Consider the following 24151-nt stretch of genomic DNA (forward strand, 5'->3'; position numbering starts at 1 on the left):
AACTTGTAAATCTCTCATGAAGTGTCGTGGTCAAACGATGAAGGCTACCACCTCCCATGCTGAGAGTCCCGGGAAGGAGCCCTAAAGTGCCAACTTTGTGGGGGGGTTTTATGTGTTCCCGTGACAGTCACTTTAATATTTTTTTTTTTTCATGCTAATACATTCTATGGAAGGGTGCACACAGGTTTCACATAAATCAGAGTAAATCTGCAGGAGCAATTCTTTACGCTAAATGCAAATGCACAGAGGTAATGAGTATAAATTAGTGTATTCCGCTGCAACTAACTGAGCAACACAGTACTGTAGATCGTCGGTGTTTGTGTATTGCACATGACCTGAACTCCCTCCCTGACTACTGCATGACCTGTGCAGGCTCCCAGGGGGGAAAGGCGATGGGGGTAGGGGGAGGCGGTGGAAAATACGAGTTTTTGAAATACAAGTATGAGCGTCCGAGTGCCCTATGTCATAAACCAATACCATTGGGAAAGAAGTGCCAACCTTTTTTTTTGTGTGTGTTCCCATGACATTCACTTTATTATAATTTTTTTTCTTTGTTATACAGTCAATGGAAGGGTGCACACAGATTTCACATAAATCAGAGTAAATCTGCAGGAGCAATTCTTTACGCTAAATGCAAATGCACAGAGGTAATGAGTATAAATTAGTGTATTACGCCGCAACTAACTGAGCAACACAGTACTGTAGATCGTTGGTGTTTGTGTATTGCACATGACCTGAACTCCCTCCCTGACTACAACATGACCTGTGCAGGCTCCCAGGGGGGAAGGGCGATAAGGGTAGGGGGAGGCGGTGGAAAATACGTGCTTTTGAAATACAAGTACTGTATGAGCGTCCCTAAGGCATAAACCCACACCAATGTGTTCCCGTAACATTCACTTTATTATCATTTTTTTTCTTTGTTATACATTCAATGGAAGGGTGCACACAGGTTTCACATAAATCTTGTCTTGTAACCTGATCGGAACTCCCTACCTGTCTACTGCATGAACTGTGCAGGCTCCCAGGGGGGAAGGGGAAAGTGGGTAAGGCGAGGCAGTGGAAAATACCGTGTTCAAAGAACGAGCCAATGCTGAAGGAGCGTCAGAATCCCCTAGCTAAAATACACAGGGTTGATAGGGAAAAGCGATGGGGTCTGGGGTGATGCGATGGGGTCTGGGGTATCGTTAAGTGCATAGACCTCGCTTATCCCTATCGACCCTGTGTATTTTAGCTAGGGGATTCTGACGCTCCTTCAGCATTGCCCCGTGACCTACAAAATCTGTGCTGTTACTTGCTCCATAGCCAAGGGCCTCCATGGGGCAAGGAGTCACAGGCGGTAGACATTTCAATTGAGTCTGCCCTGCTACAGAATTGTATGTGCACCGTATGGTGCATAGAACCTTAACAGTACAACCGCTCCTGCAGCTTTGCCCTGGTTTATGTGAATAACTCCCTCCCTGTCTACTGCATGACCTGTGCAGGCTCCCAGGGGGGAAGGGCGATGGGCTAGCGGGAGGCGGTGGAAAATTCCGTGCTTTTGAAATGCAAGTACTGTATGAGTCCGAGTCCCCAGTATGTTCTTCTAGTGTACTAATTAGCACGAACAGCTTGTAACGTACAGTGGCAAGTTTAATCTTTCCATGTATAATGGAGAGATAAAAGCTCCTCCCTAAGTTCCTAGATGCCAAATCACCGTCCTTAGTATCTCTGTACAGTATGTTCTACTAGTGTACTAATTAGCACGAACAGCTTTTAACTGGATGCCAAATCACCGTACTTAGTATCTCTGTACAGTATGTTATATTAGGGTACTAATTAGCACGAACAGCTTGTAACGTACAGCGGCAAGTTTAATCTTTCTATGTATAATGGAGAGAGATAAAAGTTGCTCCCTAAGTTCCTGGATGCCAAATTACCGTACTTAGTATCTTAGGGTACTAATAAGCACGAACAGCTAATTAGTACCCTAATAGAACATACTGTACAGAGATACTAAGTACGGTGATTTGGCAACCAGTTCAAAGCTGTTCGTGCTAATTAGTATACTAGTAGAACATACTGTACAGAGATACTAAGGACGGTGAATTGGCATCTAGGAACTTACAGAGGAGCTTTTATCTCTCTCCATTATACATAGAAAGATTAAACTTGCCACTGTACGTTACAAGCTGTTCGTGCTAATTAGTACACTAGTAGAACATACTGTGTTGGGCCCGTTAATTCCGACCCACCATGGGTTCCGACGCTTGCCATGAGCCTTGTGGGGTAACAGAAACTTGGGGTTGGTACCCTCCGGTAGCTAATTGTCTCCCTTTCCATACCAACCTAGCGATGAAGACTCCCACCTCCCACGCTGAGAGTCCCGGGTTTGAGTCACAAAGTGCCAACCTTTTTTTTTTTATATGTTCCCGTGATATTCACTTTATTATTTTTTTTCTTTGTTATACATTCAATGGAAGGGTGCACACAGGTTTCACATAAATCAAAGTAAATCTACAGCAGCGATTCATTCCGCTATATACACAGCGGTAATGAGTATAAATTAGTGTATTCCGATGCAACTAACTGAGCAAAACAGTACTGTAGATCGTCGGCATTTGTGTATTGTACATGACATGAACTTCCTCCCTGTCCACTGCATGACCTGTGCAGGCTTCCAGGGGGGAAGGGCGATGGGGGTAAGGAGAGGCGGTGGAAAATACCGTGCTTTTGAAATGCAAGTATTAGCGTCCGAGTCCCCTAAGGAAGTGCCAACCTTTCTTTTAATGTGTTCCTGTAACATTCACTTTATTATTTTTTTTTTTATTTGTTATACATTCAATGGAAGGGTGCACACAGGTTTCACATAAATCAGAGTGGGCGGGGGATTTTCCTACATACAGTAGTATACTGTTGCACATGTCTTGTAACCTGATCGGAACTCCCTCCCTGTCTACTGCATGTACTTTGCAGGCTTCCAGGGGGGAAGGGGAAAGTGGGATGGGGGTAGGGTGAGGCAGTGGAAAATACCGTGTTCAAAGAAAAGGCATAATCAAAACCATGGGTAACTTTGCGGTGTATTGTTATGTGCATAGACCTCGCTTATCCCTATCACCCCTGTGTATTTTAGCTAGGGGATTCTGACGCTCCTTCAGCATTACCCCTTAGCCTGCAAAACCTATGCCGTTGCTCGCTCCATAGCTGAGTGCTGCCACAAGTCAGGGGTTCACGTGCCTCAGACATTTTGTCACTTTGCGATGCGATGGGGTCCGGTGTATCGTTATGTGCATAGACCTCGCTTATCCCTATCGCCCCTTTGTATTTTAGCTAGGGGATTCTGATGCTCCTTCAGCATTGCCCCGTAGCCTGCAAAATCTGTGCTGTTACTTGCTCCATAGCTGAGTGCCTCCATGGAGCTAGGAGTCACAGGCGGTAGCCATTTCAATTGAGTCTGCCCTGCTATAGAATTGTATGTGTACCGTACAGTGCATAGAACCTTGACAGTAGAAACTCTCCTGCAGCTTTGCCCTGCTTTATGTAAAACTTGTGTTTTGTCAGTTTGCTATGCGATCGAGCCCGGTGTAACGTAATGTGCATAGACCTTGCTTATCTCTATCGCCCCTGTGTATTTTGGCTAGGGGATTGTGACGGTCCTTCAGCATTGCCCCGTAGCCTGCAAAACTTATGCCATCTCTCACTCCATATCCGAGCGCTGCCTGGCTTATCTCTATCACCCCTGTGTATTTTGGCTAGGGGATTGTGACGCTCCTTCAGCATTGCCCCGTAGCCTGCAATACTTATGCCATCTCTCACTCCATATCCGAGCGCTGCCTGGTTCAGGGGCGGCGGTCATTTTACCAGTGCGCTATGCGATCGAGTCCGGTGTACCGTAATGTGCATAGACCTTGCTTATCCCTATTGCCCCTGTGTATTTTAGCTAGGGGATTGTGACACTCCTTCAGCATTGCCCCATAGCCTGCAAAATCTGGACTGTTACTTGCTCCGTAGCCTAGGGCCTCCGTGGGGCAAGGAGTCATAGGTGGTAGCCATTTCTATTGAGTCTGCCCTGCTACAGAATTGTATGTGTACTGTACGGTGCATAGAACCTTAACAGTAGAACCGCTCCTGCAGCTTTTCCCTGGTTTATGTGAATAAAAGAAATAATAAAGTGTCTGGAAAAAACTAACATGCATTCGTATTTTAGGAATCGAACCCGGGACTCTGAGTATAGGAAGCGGAACACTTCACCACTTCACCGCAGACAGATGAATAAATCCATTGGTTTTGATTATGCTGTAATGGCTACGGGATTAGCACGCTAACATACTGTACAAAATTCCTAATCTCAAGAGGCAATAGTGAACTTCTAACACGTCCATTTGCGACAGTGTACACTACTGGTTTTATGTTGTTTTGTCTGCGGGACGTGGACGCTCACATATTCATATTGTAGATGGATCATATACTGTATGCTGTACTATTTGTGTCTGTACCGTATATACTGTATTAAATAATGCAGCGTAATGAGTATTTACTGTATTAAATAATGCAGCGTAATGAGTATTTACTGTATGCAGCGTAATGAGACGCCTTAGTAAAGTAGTCCTTATTATATATTTCAGTATTGTATTTTACGGGAGACCACACGCATGCGCAGTAGTGATTGTAAAAAGTGACATCTGGTGGATGATCGCAGGTATTACACGTAAAGGTAACGCCAAACGCTCTGTCTGCCTCCGTGCGATTAGGTACGCCTTTCTGTGACTAGGCGCGCCTCCCTACCCCCTGGTACGCTGCGTATACTCGATCGGGACAAACGCCTCAGCCAGTCAAGATAAAGGTGGCTACATCTGTAATTACCTCCCTATTACACAGTTCCTCCAAAATTCACATTTATTATTTAATGCTCAAACAATGCCCTAACCACATGCAATTATTTCTTTCACCATTGCTATATAGCAAGATCATACTGCCCACAAAGTACTTTCTAGATGTAGCTCTTAACCTCATGTACTGTATGAAACTCCTATTTCCCTAAAGGTGCTAAGCATGTGAGCAGGTCCCTCTTACCTACAGTCTCATTTCATTACTGTGTTTCCAATTATAAATAGGAGTGGAATATGCTGTCACCTATAAATAAATGATAATAAATAATAAATTGTAGCCTATAGGATATATGTTTGCACTTTCTGTGATGGTTTACTCTGTTCATTAGGCATGTTGGTTCCAAACTGCAAACTATTTACTCTTCACCAAGACGAGTTATTATTAGAGTCATGTTCTGGCATGACAGATATTATAAATTGCAAATTAAAATAATTTCTTATTTGCTACAATAAGAAATTATGTTTAATTGGGTAACTTTGAGAAGATTGATAACTCATCCCATTGGCTGTTAGAGTGTTTCACTGTCAGTTTAATAAATGTATTATGAGGACACATCTGTTTCTCTGGTACCAGGTTATTAGCGTTTGCTTTGGGTTAACAGTTGATTGACGAGTATATTTTCATTATCTGCTACAAGGTCAAAATTGGTGTCACATTTAAGAAGGTTGTCGAATGCTTATTATATGTATACTGACCTGTTAATGTTTTCACCATATTTTACTGTTCCAAAAAGGACAACTCCAGCAAAAGCATAGCAAAGAAGCAATAGAAACATCCCAACAATAATGAAGAAGCTCTTGTACATGCTGACAACAACAGTCAACAACAGCATCTTCAGTGTAACCTGGAAATAGCAGATAAAATTATTTAATTCAGATACAATTATTTAAAAAGGTGTACATATTATTCCATTAGTTTTAGTTTCATTGTCCAGCACACATATAGGACTCTATCACACCTATCTATCACACCTATTTGTGGCTATCAACTTACAGATGGAGCCACGCTAAACACGGCTCCGAGTGTCTCTGGGCACTCCCGTAGCGGGCTAGGCGCTGGATCGCCTAGACCCAGGTTGAGCACGTCTGCGATGGAGCCACACTAGATAAGTGCGGCTCCATCTGTATGTTTGAAAACTACATGAAAATAAAAGAATGAATGATTTGTAATCGACTTATGGGTCTATTTACTAATCCTTGGATGCAGATAAAGTCGATGGAAATAAAGTGCCAACCAATCAGCTCCCAACTGCCATTTCATAGGCTGTGTTTGAAAAATGACAGTTAGGAGCTGTTAGGACAGTTAGGTTTTTTATCTCAATCCACTATATCTATCTCCAAGGCTTTAGTAAATAGACCCCTTATTCCTACCATTGTGTTCTAGAATGTTAGTTTTGAAATGTTGGAATGCAGCACGACCTATTCATCAGGTGGTATTTCCAAACATCAATATAATATATTGTCTTAGGAAAAGCATAATGTATCAGGAATGCTTTAAAAACACATCACTAAAATGCATATGAAGTGCCTTTTATTTTTCATGTGTTTTTACCAATATTCCCAGTGCATATGTATAAACTAGCTCTGAAAAAAATCTAAAACCATTGAGAAGCTTTCCTATGCCCTATACTGCTACAGTGAGACTTACAGTATATAGCAAATACCGTCCTAGGTGATGCTTCATGCAGCCAGAATACGGGATACTTGCCCACCGTCCCGGGAGCACCATTTTCGGAAGCCTCTTGGCCGTTCCGGGACAGTAGGTAATGTACTATGGGCCTAATTCATGTTTGTAAGTAAAACAAAAAAAGCATACAACTGGGCAAAACCATGTTGCACTGTAGGTGGGGCAGATGTAACATGTGCAGAGAGAGTTAGATTTGGGTGGGGTGTGTTCAATCTAAAATCTAAATTGCAGTAAAAATAAAGCTGTGTAACATCTGTAGGTTACATGCAAAAGCAGACCGTATTTACCCTACACAGAAAAGTATAAATGTATTTGCTCCCCTTGCATGGCAACATGGTTTGTTCCAGACACAAAGTTACTTGCTTTTTTGCTTTACTTACAAACATGAATCAGGCCCTCTATCATCACCTTATCACTGATCTTTGTAATCAAATGGTTCACAGACATGTATTTTTATACCACATTTGCCACTTAAATTGTAAGCACAGCAGACTGTAATAATGTCACATTTATGAGATGTGGCAATCTCAAGCATTAAATTGCTCATTGTGTTTCACTGAATGATAATTCTGTTGTTCGTTTCTTCCTCATTCAAACCGCAGGAAATAATATCGTAGTTGTATTCTAAGGCTTGAATTCTAGGAAATTATTTTTAAAAAAGCTAAGTGAATAACTGACATTATTATAGGTGTGTTCATGTGCGGCAACAGCTCTGTTGGGCCCCGGGTAATGAGAAGGGGCGTGGCCAAAGTGGGAGGTGTGGCCACACCCTTCATTGTTAGAAAATACTAAAAAGTGTGTAATATGTGTGGCCGCACGCTCTGCACAAGGGGTGCTGGTGACAGATACCATGGGCGGTAGGGGTACACGCAGGGAGAGAGGCCTGACTGCCTTTGCAGCTGCCTCTCTCCCCTATCAGCACAGCAGCAGTCCTTATTCTCTCTCACTGCAATGGGTGGGCAGACATGCGGGTGGGTGGGCGGACAGACAGACGGATGGATGGCAGGGGCAGCAGGACCCGGGCCCCTTCAACAGTCCCAGGCCCGGGTAAAGAGTAAGAAGAGGAGGAGCCCCCAATCTGGGATTCTAGGAAAACCTCCTAATGCAGCTCGTCTTAGAAAAGGGGGATTGCCTGCCCCTATCAATTCGGTGATACACAAACAAAAACCAAAAAGAGCGCAAAAGGAAAAAATTAATTGATATTTTTAATAAATATAAAAGTAGTGTGACGGTTTGTCACTTGGTAGATGGGAGTTGCAACTCGGGATCTCGTCTTGAGCTTCTTAAGCTTCTATTAATAGCAGAGTTTCAAAGGCAGTTTAAGGAGGCAGTGGATCTCTAGCAATAGTCTTGCAACTAACGTGTTTCTTGACCCATCACACTGGTCATTTCTTCAGAGGAAAGACAATTATGGGAGGTCCTAACCTGGCCTTATTTAAAGATCAGGGATAATTGCTTAGTTTTGAACAGCTGAGATATTGAATTTTGTTAATCATCAAGGACATAGGTATCCAGATTAATACCGGAAAATGCACCCGAGATCTCCAAATGGCACTACAGAGACCAGCATACACTCCAATGACTATTGCGAGTGACCAACGGCCTACTTAAACTGCCTTTGAAACTCTGCTATTAATAGACGCTCAAGACGAGTTCCCGAGTTGCAATTCCTATCTACCAAGTGACAAACCGTCACACTACTGAACACTGAGTACTGCTGCTAAATGAGATGACTCTGCTGAAAGCCGCTATGTCCCGGAAGCACCCGGACAACACATCTCAGCCGCACGGCCATATCGGGATTAGCTGCAAGTGAGCTATGTCAGTCTACCCTTGGGAACCAACTATCCTTTTCATCTAGGCTGGCCAGCCATAAGGTGACTCCGTTATATAACACTGTAATGTTCATTGGCTCAACTATGCAGATTTATGAGGCAACACTGACTTTACAAACTGATATATGATCTATATCTGCATGGAACGAATGTGGCTATAATGAGACTTTCCTCCCTTATAATATAAAACAGATACACTTGTGAGATCTCCCGATACAATATTTTCCGTACTGCAGATGGAGGGAAAAAAAGGGGATTTATTATACAAAAGTGCAGTCCGTATCTATAGGTGTAATGTACACTGATTGTCTCAATTATATGTGAGGTCATTCCATTTTTTAACTTATATGGTCATATCATTATATGTATACAATTATCATCCAAGGTCCATTTGAATAGGAACTTTATTTATACTTTTATATTTATTAAAAATATCAATTAACTTTTTCCTTTTGAGCTCTTTTTGGTGTTTGTTTGTTTGTTTGCATTTCACCGCATAAAGAGTACCCGCTCCCCCCTTTCTCTGCGCCACTGGGTGTATTTTTAAAAAGGTATACACTGTCCTGGGTCATCTGCCCATCTCTGCACATGTAGTTAAACAGCAGAGCACAAAAAGAAATATGTAAAGTGAAGTTCAGCATGCTATGCTCAATGAATAGGAACATAAAGTGAAATAAAACTACATTAACAACTATGAAAGCTAATAATAACAGAAAAGAACATGGAAAAGGGATATCACACTGACCTTCACATGTTGCTAACAGTGTCCGTGTTATTTATCTGTTTAACACTTGTAAGCTTTAGAAACTCCCTATTCTTAAAAAGGGCACATTTTCACGCCGTCAGGGAAACGCAGACCAATCTTTCCCTTTTATTTAGGGCCATCAGATTTACTATGTGTCTTTATTTGGAATTATGTTATACTGTAACAGTTTACAGATTTATTATTATGGATAAAATACAACTACTTATGAAAGCATCTCATATGTAATTATTAAAGAATAATAACTAGAGATACAGAATAGCCAGTGGCGTATATATAATGGGTGCAGTGTATGCAGTGCACACTGGCCACAGAGTCCAGGGGGGCCCACACCGCACAGCCTGCTCCCATGTCTTCAATACTAACTCTCTGGAGTGCCCATTGGCGACAGTATACCTCTCCACATGCTCATGCTCAGGAAGGAAATCTTTGGGAATATGGCTACCGTGCCATTTCCCCGGAGGTCTGCACATGCGTAATATAGTCTGTGCCCCATAGTGCTCAGACTTTACTGCACTGCCGGCCCAGGCGGAGGAGGCTGCTCACGGGCTCCGCCCCTATTAATACGCCCCTGAGAATAGCTCAGTTGTATTCCAGTTATATGTATTGGGTCGCCTCCTGTTGCTGTGTAAACTCTAACTGCTGGCCTTTCAGGTTGACCGATCCTTGGAAAACTTAAAGGAATTGGGGCATGCTCGGTTTAGGGGATTGGCACATGGTAGAGCAGACAGCATAGACAGCCCTGCTCTTTTCAAAGTCAATTGCTGTCAAATATTGTGGTCAGGATTAAAGCTGGGATGTTGTCTCAGAACATATAAATATATTTATCCTAAATGCCAAATACATATAACAAGAGCTGATGCCCGAGACTAAATGAATAAGAAGCTCACTATTGCCCCTTTTGCCAAAACAAAGAGCGTGTGCCATAGGTGTCGTTAATGCTTCAATGGCCATAGACAAGGAGATGAAATAAACAATCCGGTACAGCACAGGCTGGCTGAGCATTACAGAAGCATAATGTCATCCGAGAACCTTTCTTCCCTCAGGGGATCAGTTACCAGTATCTGCTGGAAGCCAGCAGTACATTCTGTCAATTACCTCCATTATGTCTTTAATAAAACCGAACTAAACGCTCTATCATCCTGTAAGGCCCAGTGATAAGAGATATGAGCCCAGTGCTGCTGAATTGTTGCTTTTTCAAATTTACATGCAAGTAAAATAAATTATACAGGTAATAATAATGCATTTCATGTCTTATATTAAACAATCCAAAAACACAATTAAAATGAAAACAGTATGTGTGCACATTGGCGAGCTAAGTGGCATGATGACAAGTGACCAAGAAAAAAGCCATTTTATGCTCTATTTAGAGATAAAAGTAAATTGCAGGTAGTTATTTTACTCTCAGCGTGCTATTTAGAAGAAACATGATTGGAAGGAAAACATTCTGATACAGGGTTTATTCCAGAGATGTGTTCCCAAAGTCAGGAAATATGTTACAGAGAAAAAGAAAATAAGTCTTTGAAGTGAGGTGTTTTCAAAGGGATACATCTGAGAAATCCACAGTATAATTTACAGAGACAAATTCCTACAAAAGACTCATGTCATGTGTGTGTGTATATTATATACATACATTATTGCTGCAGTCGTGCCAAACACTCCTACTCAGCGTTCCAGTTCCTGTGTGACTCTGCCAGCACCTGGCATCTTTTTACCCAAACTGTGTCTTAGTTGCACTGTGATGTGACTAGGACGTACCAGGAGACTGTGCTGATTAATCTTATACGTGACACTTGTATACGACTTTGGGAGTAATTCAGACCTGATCATAGCAGCAAATTTGTTAGCAGTTGGGCAAAACCATGTGCACTGCAGGGGGGCAGAGAGTATTAGATTTGGATGGGTTATTTTGTTTCTGTGTGGAGTAAATACTGGCTGCTCTACTTTGTATTTTAATGGTAATTTTTTATCTGTTGAGTCGTTTGGACTGTAATCTGTGTCCTAAATTGTTGGATTTTTTCTCCCATACTTTGGGGCTTTTTGTACAATAAAATTTTGTCATTTTTATACTCGATTGGTGGATATAAAACATTTTTGGGAGAAAAATCGTGGAGGAACCTTTCGGGTGAAGATTACTAAGGGAAAAGATACCTTGATGTGCTTATAACAGAAATGACACTGAGTTGGGGTACGCAGATTGTGATTATAATCTAAAGAATTTTTAAAGATACCTTGATGTGCCTGTTCTTTTCCGATTTATAGTAAGTCGGGTACGTTTGCTACTATTGTCATACAGTGGTGGAATATAATCTGATTAATAAGTACGCATAGTTTTTTCAAATACCATTCTATGAAATGATAGATGTTTGAAGATACTACACATTGGATATTTTTTATCTTTTCCCTATGAATGAGTCCAATATCGAAACTTGGACAATTGGAGGAGGTATAAGGGGACAAACGTGAAAGATACCTTGATGTGCTTCATAATCTCCAGTGACAGTGTGAGTGGGGTACGCCTACCTTCTTTTGGTTAAAGAAACCTTTATAAGCTTGACTCTCCATGTGTCTATAGTGAGTGTGGTACGCTCCATCTATTAAATCACGTTTACTAAACCCCTTCTGTTTCATGTATACAAAAGTCTGCATATAAGACTGTATTACACTATATATTTTCTCTATCGTCCTAGTGGATGCTGGGGTTCCTGAAAGGACCATGGGGAATAGCGGCTCCGCAGGAGACAGGGCACAAAAGTAAAGCTTTCCGATCAGGTGGTGTGCACTGGCTCCTCCCCCTATGACCCTCCTCCAAGCCAGTTAGATTTTTGTGCCCGGCCGAGAAGGGTGCAATCTAGGTGGCTCTCCTAAAGAGCTGCTTAGAAAAGTTTAGCTTAGGTTTTTTATTTTACAGTGAGTCCTGCTGGCAACAGGATCACTGCAACGAGGGACTTAGGGGAGAAGAAGTGAACTCACCTGCGTGCAGGATGGATTGGCTTCTTGGCTACTGGACATCAGCTCCAGAGGGACGATCACAGGTACAGCCTGGATGGTCACCGGAGCCTTGCCGCCGGCCCCCTTGCAGATGCTGAAGTAAGAAGAGGTCCAGAATCGGCGGCAGAAGACTCCTCAGTCTTCTAAAGGTAGCGCACAGCACTGCAGCTGTGCGCCATTTTCCTCTCAGCACACTTCACACGGCAGTCACTGAGGGTGCAGGGCGCTGGGAGGGGGGCGCCCTGGGAGGCAAATGAATACCTATTTTGGCTAAAAATACCTCACATATAGCCTCCGGAGGCTATATGGAGATATTTAACCCCTGCCAGAATCAGTTAAGAGCGGGAGACGAGGCCGCCGAAAAAGGGGCGGGGCCTATCTCCTCAGCACACAGCGCCATTTTCCCTCACAGAAAGGCTGGAGGGAAGGCTCCCAGGCTCTCCCCTGCACTGCACTACAGAAACAGGGTTAAAACAGAGAGGGGGGGCACTAAATTGGCGTTAGAAATATATAAAAAAGATTCTATAAGGGAAAACACTTATATAAGGTTGTCCCTATATAATTATAGCGTTTTTGGTGTGTGCTGGTAAACTCTCCCTCTGTCTCTCCAAAGGGCTAGTGGGTCCTGTCCTCTATCAGAGCATTCCCTGTGTGTGTGCTGTGTGTCGGTACGTGTGTGTCGACATGTATGAGGACGATGTTGGTGAGGAGGCGGAGCAATTGCCTGTAATGGTGATGTCACTCTCTAGGGAGTCGACACCGGAATGGATGGCTTATTTAGGGAATTACGTGATAATGTCAACACGCTGCAAGGTCGGTTGACGACATGAGATGGCCGACAAACAATTAGTACCGGTCCAGACGTCTCAAAAACACCGTCAGGGGTTTTAAAACGCCCGTTTACTTTAGTCGGTCGACACAGACACAGACAGGGACACTGAATCCAGTGTCGACGGTGAATAAACAAACGTATTCCTTATTAGGGCCACACGTTAAAGGCAATGAAGGAGGTGTTTCATATTTCTGATACTACAAGTACCACAAAAGAGGGTATTATGTGGGATGTGAAAAAACTACCGTAGTTTTTCCTGAATCAGATAAATTAAATAAAGTGTGTGATGATGCGTGGGTTCCCCCCGATAGAAAATTATGGGCGGTATACCCTTTCCCGCCAGAAGTTAGGGCGCGTTGGGAAACACCCCTTAGGGTGGATAAGGCGCTCACACGCTTATCAAAACAAGTGGCGGTACCGTCTATAGATAGGGCCGTCCTCAAGGACCAGCTGACAGGAGGCTGGAAAATATCATAAAAAGTATATACACACATACTGGTGTTATACTGCGACCAGCGATCGCCTCAGCCTGGATGTGCAGAGCTGGGGTGGCTTGGTCGGATTCCCTGACTAAAAATATTGATACCCTTGACAGGGACAGTATTTTATTGACTATAGAGCATTTAAAGGATGCATTTCTATATATGCGAGATGCACAGAGGGATATTTGCACTCTGGCATCAAGAGTAAATGCGATGTCCATATCTGCCAGAAGATGTTATGGACACGACAGTGGTCAGGTGATGCAGATTCCAAACGGCACAAAGGTGTATTGCCGTATAAAGGAAGAGGAGTTATTTGGGGTCGGTCCATCGGACCTGGTGGCCACGGCAACTGCTGGAAAATCCGCCGTTTTTACCCTAAGTCACATCTCTGCAGAAAAAGACACCGTCTTTTCAGCCTCAGTCCTTTCGTCCCTATAAGATCATATCTGCCCAGGGATAGAGGAAAGGGAAGAAGACTGCAGCAGGCAGCCCATTCCCAGGAACAGAAGCGTTCCACCGCTTCTGACAAGTTCTCAGCATGGCGCTGAGACCGTACAGGACCCCTGGATCCTACAAGTAGTATCCCAGGGGTACAGATTGGAATGTCGAGACGTTTCCCCTTCGCAGGCTCCTGAAGTCTGCTTTACCAAGGTCTCCCTCCGACAAGGAGGCAGTATGGGAAAAAATTCACAAGCTGTATTCCCAGCAGGTGATAATTAAATTACCCCTCCTACTACAAGAAAAGGGGTATTATTCCACACTATATTGTGGTACTGAAGCCAGAAGGCTAGGTGAGACTTATTCTAAAAATTTTTTTGAACACTTACAAAGGTTCAAATCAAGATGGAGTCACTCAGAGCAGTGATAACGAACCAGGAAGAAGGGGACTATATAGTGTCCCGGGACATCAGGGATGCTTACCTCTATGTCCCAAATTTGCCCTTCTCACTAAGGGTACCTCAGGTTCGTGGTGCAGAACTGTCACTATCAGTTTCAGACGCTGCCGTTTGGATTGTCCACGGCACCCCGGGTCTTTACCAAGGTAATGGCCGAAATGATGATTCTTCTTCGAAGAAAAGGCGTCTTAATTATCCCTTACTTGGACGATCTCCTGATAAGGGCATAGTCCAGGGAACAGTTGGAGGTCGGAGTAGCACTATCTCGGATACTGCTACAACAGCACGGGTGGATTCTAAATATTCCAAAATCGCAGCTGATCCCGACGACACGTCTGCTGTGCCTAGGGATGATTCTGGACACAGTCCAGAAAAAGGTGTTTCTCCCGGAAGAGAAAGCCAGGGAGTTATCCGAGCTAGTCAGGAACCTCCTAAAAACAGTGCATCATTGCACAAGGGTCCTGGTAAAAATGGTGGCTTCCTACGAAGCAATTCCATTCGGCAGATTTCACGCAAGAACTTTTCAGTGGGATCTGCTGGACAAATGGTCCGGATCGCATCTTCAGATGCATCAGCGGATAACCCTATATCCAAGGACAAGGGTGTCTCTTCTGTGGTGGTTATAGAGTGCTCATCTTCTAGAGGGCCGCAGATTCGGCATTCAGGTTTGGATGCTGGTGACCACGGAGCCCAGCCCGAGAGGCTGGGGAGCAGTCACACAAGAAAAAAATTTCCAGGGAGTGTGATCAAGTCTGGAGACTTTTCTCCACATAAATATACTGGAGCTAAGGGTAAATTTATAATGCTCTAAGCTTAGCAAGACCTCTGCTTCAAGGTCAGCCGGTATTGATCCAGTGGGAAAAACATCACGGCAGTCGCCCACGTAAACAGACAGGGCGACACAAGAAGCAGGAGGGCAATGGCAAAAACTGCAAGGACTTTTCGCTGGGCGGAAAATCATGTGATAGCACTGTCAGCAGTGTTTCATCCCGGGAATGGAAACTGGGAAGCAGACTTCCTCAGCAGGCACGACCTCCACCCGGGAGAGTGGAAACTTCATCTGGAAGTTTTTTCCACATGATTGTAAACCGTTGGGAAATACCAAAGGTGGACATGATGGCGTCCCGTCTGAACAAAAAACGGGACAGGTATTGCGCCAGGTCAAGAGACCCTCAGGCAATAGCTGTGGACGTTCTGGTAACACCGTGGGTGTACCAGTCGGTGTATGTGTTCCCTCCTCTGCTTCTCATACCTAAGGTGCTGAGAATTATAAGACGTAGAGGAGTAAGAACTATACTCATGGCTCCGGATTGGCCAAGAAGGACTTGGTACCCGGAACTTCAAGAGATGCTTACAGAGGTCTTATGGCCTCTGCCGCTAAGAAGGGACTTGCTTCAGCAAGTACCATGTCTGTTCCAAGACTTACCGCAGCTGCGTTTGTCGGCATGGCGGTGGAAAGCCGGATCCTAAGGGAAAAAGGCATTCCGGAAGAGGTCGTTCCTACCCTGGTCAAAGCCAGAAAGGAGGTGACCGCACAACATTATCACCACATGTGGCGAAAATATGTTGCGTGGTGTGAGGCCAGGAAGGCCCACAAAGAAATTTCAACTCGGTCGTTTCCTGCATTTCCTGCAAACAGGAGTGTCTATGGGCCTCAAATTGGGGTCCATTAAGGTTCAAATTTCGGCCCTGTCGATTTTCTTCCAGAAAGACTTGGCTTCAGTTCCTGAAGTCCAGAAGTTTGTCAAGGGAGTATTGCATATACAACCCCCTTTTGTGCTTCCAGTGGCACTGTGGGATCTCAACGTAGTTCTGGGATTCCTCAAATCACATTGGTTTAAAACCAGTCAAATCTGTGGATTTGAAGCATCTCACATGAAAAGTGACCATGCTCTTGGCCCTGGCCTGGACCAGGCGAGTGTCAAATTGGTGTTTTTTTCTCAAAAAAAGCCCATATCTGTTTGTCCATTCGGACAGGGCAGAGCTGCGGACTCGTCCCCAGTTCTCTCCCTAAGGTGGTGTCAGTGTTTCACCTGAACCAGCTTATTGTGGTGCCTTGCACCTACTAGGGACTTGGAGGACTCCAAGTTGCTAGATGTTGTCAGGGCCCTGAAAATATGTTCCAGGACGGCTGGAGTCAGGAAAACTGACTTGCTGTTATCCTGTATGCACCCAACAAACTGGGTGCTCTTGCTTCTAAGCAGACTATTGCTAGTTGGATGTGTAATACAATTCAGCTTGCACATTCTGTGGCAGGCCTGCCACAGCCAAAATATGTAAATGCCCATTCCACAAGGAAGATGGGCTCATCTTGGGCGGCTGCCCGAGGGGTCTCGGCTTTACAACTTTGCCGAGCAGCTACTTGGTCAGGGGCAAACACGTTTGCTAAATTCTACAAATTTGATACCCTGGCTAAGGAGGACCTGGAGTTCTCTCATTCGGTGCTGCAGAGTCATCCGCACTCTCCCGCCCGTTTGGGAGCTTTGGTATAATCCCCATGGTCCTTTCAGGAACCCCAGCATCCACTAGGACGATAGAGAAAATAAGAATTTACTTACCGATAATTCTATTTCTCGGAGTCCGTAGTGGATGCTGGGCGCCCATCCCAAGTGCGGATTATCTGCAATACTTGTACATAGTTACAAAAATCGGGTTATTATTGTTGTGAGCCATCTTTTCAGAGGCTCCGCTGTTATCATACTGTTAACTGGGTTTAGATCACAAGTTGTACGGTGTGATTGGTGTGGCTGGTATGAGTCTTACCCGGGATTCAAAATTCCTCCCTTATTGTGTACACTCGTCCGGGCACAGTACCTAACTGGCTTGGAGGAGGGTCATAGGGGGAGGAGCCAGTGCACACCACCTGATCGGAAAGCTTTACTTTTGTGCCCTGTCTCCTGCGGAGCCGCTATTCCCCATGGTCCTTTCAGGAACCCCAGCATCCACTACGGACTCCGAGAAATAGAATTATCGGTAAGTAAATTCTTATTTTTTCTTTTTCTTCTTATTCAAAACTCTGGCCACATATCGTATCATTTTGAGTGGGAATCAAGTGCAGAGTGGAGCAAGAGGGAAACACGAAGATATCCAGCAACAAAGAAAAGGAACGTATTTTCATATATATGAACTTTTAAAGCGCCCAGGTTTGTATATCCCCCACAAACACACACCATATTTGTTTTCCCGCAACTTGACTCCGAGCGACTGGAATGAACCTATGCCCCTGGTATGAGGGCACATCTGTGTATATATATATATATATATATATATATACATATATACTGTATATATATATATATATATGTATATATAAAAATATATTTATATATACATATATACTGTATATATATATATATATGTAGTGGAGACCGGCGGCACTCAAGCAGACTCAAATCATGTAGACAAAAAGCGGTTTGTTTATTATGTTTGGAATAAGCAAACCGCTTTTTGTCTACATGATTTGAGTCTGCTTGAGTGCCGCCGGTCTCCACTACATATTTTGAGGATCAGCATTGCTTCTCTAGGAGGGCACCGCAGCACGTTGTCAGTGGGAGAGGGAGTGCCGGGATTATCACATCCTATATATATATATATATATATATATATATATATAAGCGCAAAGATGGTGAGCTTCCAGTGTGGCGTTTAAATAAGGCACCAGTACCCTACGTGTTTCGTCTTCACAGGACTTCTTCAGGGCTATACGTCAATTATAGCATAAGCACATATGTTCTCAAAGTTTAAAGTAAAATTGAGATCTGGGGGTATATTTACAAAGATTCGTGTTTTGGCCGTTTTGAAGGGTGTTTGAACTCGAATGGTATCGGGTGCATTTTACTGCAACTTTTTGAATCCTGATACGATCATTCACTAAGCTGCCGAGTTTTGCACAATCGTTTTTTCCGATGTCGATGTGATTCGTAAATATCAGGCAGTGTTTTACGGGAGTGATGAGTAAAACACTGCCTGACAAAACACAAGGAATCCCGGCCGGATCTGTGAGATCTGTGCAGGGCTTCATTGTGTACCTTAAAAAGTTGATTAAAGTATTAAAAAATCTGAAAAAAATTGCGTGGGGTCCCCCCTCCTAAGCACAACCAGCCTCGGGCTCTTTGAGCCGGTCCTGGTTGAAAAAATATGGGGGAAAAAATGACAGGGGTTCCCCCATATTTAATCAACCAGCACCGGGCTCTGCGCCTGGTCCTGGTTCCAAAAATATGGGGGACAAAAAGCGTAGGGGTCCCCCGTATTTTTGAAACCAGCACCGGGCTCCACTAGCCAGGTACATAATGCCACAGCCGGGGGACACTTTTATACTGGTCCCTGCGGCCCTGGCATTACATACCCAACTAGTCACCCCTGGCCGGGGTACCCTGGAGGAGTGGGAACCCCTTAAATCAAGGCCCCCCCCCCCTCCAGCCACCCAAGGGCCAGGGGTGAAGCCCGAGGCTGTCCCCCCATCCAAGGGCGGCGGAGGGGGGGCTGATAGCCTTTTGAAAAAATGTGAATATTGTTTTTAGTAGCAGTACTACAAGTCCCAGCAAGCCTCCCCCGCAAGCTGGTACTTGGAGAACCACAAGTACCAGCATGCAGTGGAAAACCGGGCCCGCTGGTACCTGTAGTACTACTACTAAAAAAAAATACCCCCTAAAAAAACAGGACACACACACTGTGAAAGTATAAGTTTATTACATACATGCACACCTCCATACATACATACTTACCTATGTTCCCACGAGGCTCGGTCCTCTTCTCCATGTAGAATCCTTGGGGTACCTGTGAAAAAAATTATACTCACATAATCCAGTGTAGAATCAGACCTTTGTATAATCCACGTACTTGGCAAAATAATAAAACGGAAACCCGACCACGCACTGAAAGGGGTCCCATGTTTACACATGGGACCCCTTTCCCCGACTGCCAGGACCCCCCCCCTGACTCCTGTCAAAGAGGGTCCCTTCAGCCAATCAGGGAGCGCCACATGGTGGCACTCTCCTGATTGGCTGTGTGCTCCTGTAGTATCTGTCAGGCAGCACACGGCACAGATACAATGTAGCGCCTATGCGCTCCATTGTAGCCAATGGTGGGAACTTTGCGGTCAGCGGTGAGGTTACTTTCGGTCAACCGCTGACCGCAAAATTCCGACCATTGGCTACAATGGAGCGCATAGGCGCTACATTGTATCTGTGCCGTGTACTGGCTGACAGACACTACAGGAGCACACAGCCAATCAGGAGAGTGCCACGATGTGGCGCTCCCTGATTGGCTGAAGGGACCCTCTTTGACAGGAGTCAGGGGGGGTCCTGGCAGTCGGGGAAAGGGGTCACATGTGTAAACATGGGACCCCTTTCAGTGCGTGGTCGGGTTTCCGTTTTATTATTTTGCCAAGTACGTGGATTATACAAAGGTCTGATTCTACACTGGATTATGTGAGTATAATTTTTTTCACAGGTACCCCAAGGATTCTACTTGGAGAAGAGGTCCGAGCCTCGTGGGAACATAGGTAAGTATGTATGTATGGAGGTGTGCATGTATGTAATAAACTTATACTTTCACGGTGTGTGTGTGTCCTGTTTTTTTGGAGGTATTTTTTCAGTAGTAGTACTACAGGTACCAGCGGGCCCGGTTTTCCACCGCATGCTGGTACTTATGGTTCTCCAAGTACCAGCTTGCGGGGGAGGCTTGCTGGGACTTGTAGTACTGCTACTAAAAACAATATTCACATTTTTTCAAAAGGCTATCAGCCCCCCATCCGCCGCCCTTGGATGGGGCGGACAGCCTCGGGCTTCACCCCTGGCCCTTGGGTGGCTGGAGGGGGGGGACCCCTTGATTTAAGGGGTTCCCACTCCTCCAGGGTACTCCGGCCAGGGGTGACTAGTTGGGTATGTAATGCCAGGGTCGCAGGGACCAGTATAAAAGTGTCCCCCGGCTGTGGCATTATGTACCTGGCTAGTGGAGCCCGGTGCTGGTTTCAAAAATACGGGGAACCCCTACGCTTTTTGTCCCCCGTATTTTTGGAACCAGGACCAGGCGCAGAGCCCGGTGCTGGTTGATTAAATATGGGGGAACCCCTGTCATTTTTCCCCCCATATTTTTTCAACCAGGACCGGCTCAAAGAGCCCGAGGCTGGTTGTGCTTAGGAGGGGGGACCCCACGCAATTTTTTTTCCTGTTTTTACACTAAACAGACCCTTTCCCATAGATAACCATGCACAGATCTCACTGATCCGTGCATGGTTATCCAAACTCGACTGGAAAAAGCAGGTCTATTTTTTTGCTGCTTTTTTTAACGAATCGAAAAAAAACAGACCCGCACTTGAGCACTCAGAAACTAACACCCAAATACGAATGAATAGTGAATTCCCGTACTGTATGAAATAACAGCCGCGTTTGACCGATGGTCTATTCATTCGTATTTCGGAACTTTGCAAATCAAACCATTACGAATAGTCCAAACACTGCCGAGATTGGTGCTTAGTGAATTCCCGGATTGGGACTTAGAAAAAAAAAAAAACACAAAACGGACAAACTCGAATTCTTAGTAAATATTGGCCACGGAGTCTTTTAGATAAGGAGTTTCCAGAATAAGAAATAATTTTCCCCACTGCTGGCTGCAATTCTACATGTGTACAAATAGTCATAGAGCTACTAATTATTTTTAATATGATGACAGTTACATCCAACTCATTGATAACTTAAGGTGTATAATGCTCATTGCCAGGGCTTTTGTAATGCTCGTTGCCAGGGGTGTAATGCTCGTTTTTCCCAGTGGCTGCAGCGTGGCTGTCTGCTATTACTGGCTCCTCGTCCTCCCACCCATAGTACTCTGCTCGCTGGGCAGAGTTTCACAAAATGATGCAGTTGCGTCGTGACCAAGTCATTTTGCAAAACTCTGCCCAGCAATCGGAGTACTATGGGTGGGAAAACGGAAAGTCGGTAATATCAGCCAGCAGGTGTTGCGGCAGGCAGGGTAGAAACGGCACTGGTCTGGGGAAAGATATAATCATGATATGCTGTAGCTAGCTGGAATGAGTGTAACAGCATGGGAATAACAAATACTGTGCTGTGATCTTGCAAGACTTCACGGAGTGGCAAAAGTTTAAACAAAATTAAATTTAATCAACACACATCCCTCTCACCCCCTGTCTATACACTGACACAATTAGCAGTAGTGTGAGACACATCCCCACTTTCTTCACAAGCACAAATGTAAAGTAAAAAATATATACTTTGTACTGTACGTATTATACTATCTGTATTATTGTTTTTTATAGATGATGTATGACTAGTTCTAAAATATCACTAATGAGAATACAATATCTTAACTTAAACTATACAGATTTTCTGAGGACTTTACTGGTTAAACTGGAATGTACCTTTCTGAGTGGTTAATTAATGATATTAGTTATTAATAGTTATGAAACGGTTACTAGCATATTTGCCCCCATATTAGACAATCAGTGCTCTCAGTTGACCCCCCCCACCTTTTCACACACAAACTACAAGGGCTCATTAGTACCGCATGTCAAAGGTGTTTGCATGCTAGGGTGAGTAGGTTAGTCTTATAGGCCCTACACACTGGCCGATTTTTTTAAAGATATGAACAATCTCGTTCATAAATGAACGAGAACTTGTTCATATCTTTCAGTGTGGAGGCTCCAGCGATGAACGATGCGCGGTCCCGCGCTCGTTCATCGCTGGTCCCCCGTCGGCTGTGCATGCAGGCCAATATGGACGATCTCGTCCATATTTGCCTGCAGTTCTATGGAGCCTCGTGACGGGGGGAGTGAAGAAACTTCACTCCCCCCGTCACTGCCCCCCCGCCACCGGGTCGCTCGTCGGCCGTATCCGCCGTCGGGCAGCTCGGCGGCAGGTCGGCCAGTGTGTAGGGCCCCTTAGTCTTATCTTAGTTAAAACTGTATGCCTAAATGAGTTCATAAGTGAGCAGGAGTTGTCATGAGTCATGACCATTACAAGGAAAAAGGCCTAACAAAAGATTTTTTTATGAAAATTGTAATACTATATGTGATTACATTTATTAAGCTATCATTAGAAACTCAAAATGACACAGTGCAGAATAGAAAGGTCCACATTCAGTAAATAAAGCTGTACTTACATGTTTTCCACATATAGAGAAAAACCTAAAGACAATTATGCAGGCGCCCATCATATAGGTATATTCATTCTGTGAAGTAAAAATGACACAGGTAAGTCTCAGAACACTCCCCCTGACATGTTTTTCAGTTCCTCAGCATTTTACTTAGCGAACAATAACATTTCTACAACTAGCTGCATATTCAGGGCCTGTTTCGGAGCTGGGAATAAATCCAACTACATGGTACACTTTTCCACGTGACAAAAATATGTTACACTGAGGGGTGAAAATCTAAAATATGCAAAGTCATTGAGGGGTCTATTCATGAAGCAGAGAAAAGAGTTGAGAAGTGAGCCAGTGGAGAAGTTGTCCATGGCAACCAATCAGTGTTGAGGTAACATTTATAAAGTATAGTCTAAAAAATTATACATAGCAGCTGATTGGTTGTCATGCACAAATTGTTCACTGGCTCACTGCTACATACTTTTCACAGCGTCGTAAATAAAGTGTTATATATAAAGATGCCCAGTGTTTATGTGACACATACAAAAGTAGGCAGCATTTTACAGATTCTGCATGCAAAAACCAAAAAAGAATTTACACTCATTGAACTGCAACATGATTTGTTCAGGTGGGCATTTTCACCCTTTATTTGCATTTGGCCCCTTACCCTAAATCGACCCTAAGTAAGCAGTAATTCAAAATGAAGACAAAATTATCATTCTTATTATGTCTTAAATATCATACTGAAGAAAGTCATATTTAGTTACAATTCATGATTGTTGTGGAGCTTTAAAACCCTAGTTATCTGCAGACCAACAAAATACAGTAAAAATAAATAAGAAGTTGGATGTATCTCTGTTATATACAGACTGACACTGACACCACAGGTGCATCATATCAATATTGTGTATTATTAAGGCCCCTGCGTCTCTCCACTCTCTAATTCTGACTCTGTGGCTCACTGCTTGTCTCCGTTCTCCTCCTCACATCAGGACACTGTCCCTTATCACTTGCAGCGCTGGTCACTGTTTCCCATAAGCTCAGCACATCATCTCCTGCTGCTATAACTGTGCCAATGATCTGACTGGCTGCAGATTGTCCTATCTCGCCATCATCAAAACTGCCAACATCATAGATTAGCAAGAGATGGGGGGTAAATACAAAACAAATCCATGGAAACAAAAAAATGATTAAAATTCTATCTAACATATATTGTAGTCATGTTTTAGATAGATAGATAGATAGATAGATAGATAGATAGATAGATAGATAGATAGATAGATAGATACCTTTTGATTTTTTAATTGTGCCTTAACTATAATTTTTATTTTATACTAATATAACTGTAGCATAATATTAGACATAATAAATAAATAAATAAATAAAGTAGTCTTACAAGTAAGGCAAAATGTAGTATAACCCAAATAACACCAAGAGACGTCACAAGTAGGTCATATCGATTTCTCCTACTTTGCCAAAATCCAGCTGGTGACATAGCTGTAATCTTCATTGTTACCTTTATATAACACAAATCAATGGATTATTGTTTATAGAAAACAAGACAACAAGTCACATTTTCGTAGTAGAAAACACAAAAGATGTGATTCCTGACTCATCTAAACAGCTGTATATATATATATATATAGATATATATATACACATACACACTAGCTGAATACCCATGCTTCGCTACAGAATTT

At 43.7% G+C, this 24151-nt stretch overlaps 1 protein-coding gene across 3 annotated transcripts in view; it reads right to left on the bottom strand.

Moving 5' to 3' along the window:
* Window positions 1-24151, bottom strand: part of NALCN (sodium leak channel, non-selective) — a 1296054-nt gene that overhangs the window by 69197 nt on the left and 1202706 nt on the right. For all 3 annotated transcript variants that reach the window (XM_063953246.1, XM_063953245.1, XM_063953244.1), the window contains 3 exons: window positions 23848-23967; window positions 22470-22538; window positions 5562-5710 (listed from right to left, as the gene is read on the bottom strand). In XM_063953246.1, the coding sequence (XP_063809316.1) occupies window positions 5562-5710; window positions 22470-22538; window positions 23848-23967 (338 nt within the window). The remainder of the gene's footprint in view (window positions 1-5561; window positions 5711-22469; window positions 22539-23847; window positions 23968-24151) is intronic.

The sequence above is a fragment of the Pseudophryne corroboree genome, chromosome 2 (assembly GCF_028390025.1).
Source record: "Pseudophryne corroboree isolate aPseCor3 chromosome 2, aPseCor3.hap2, whole genome shotgun sequence".
Lineage (NCBI taxonomy): Eukaryota > Metazoa > Chordata > Amphibia > Anura > Myobatrachidae > Pseudophryne > Pseudophryne corroboree.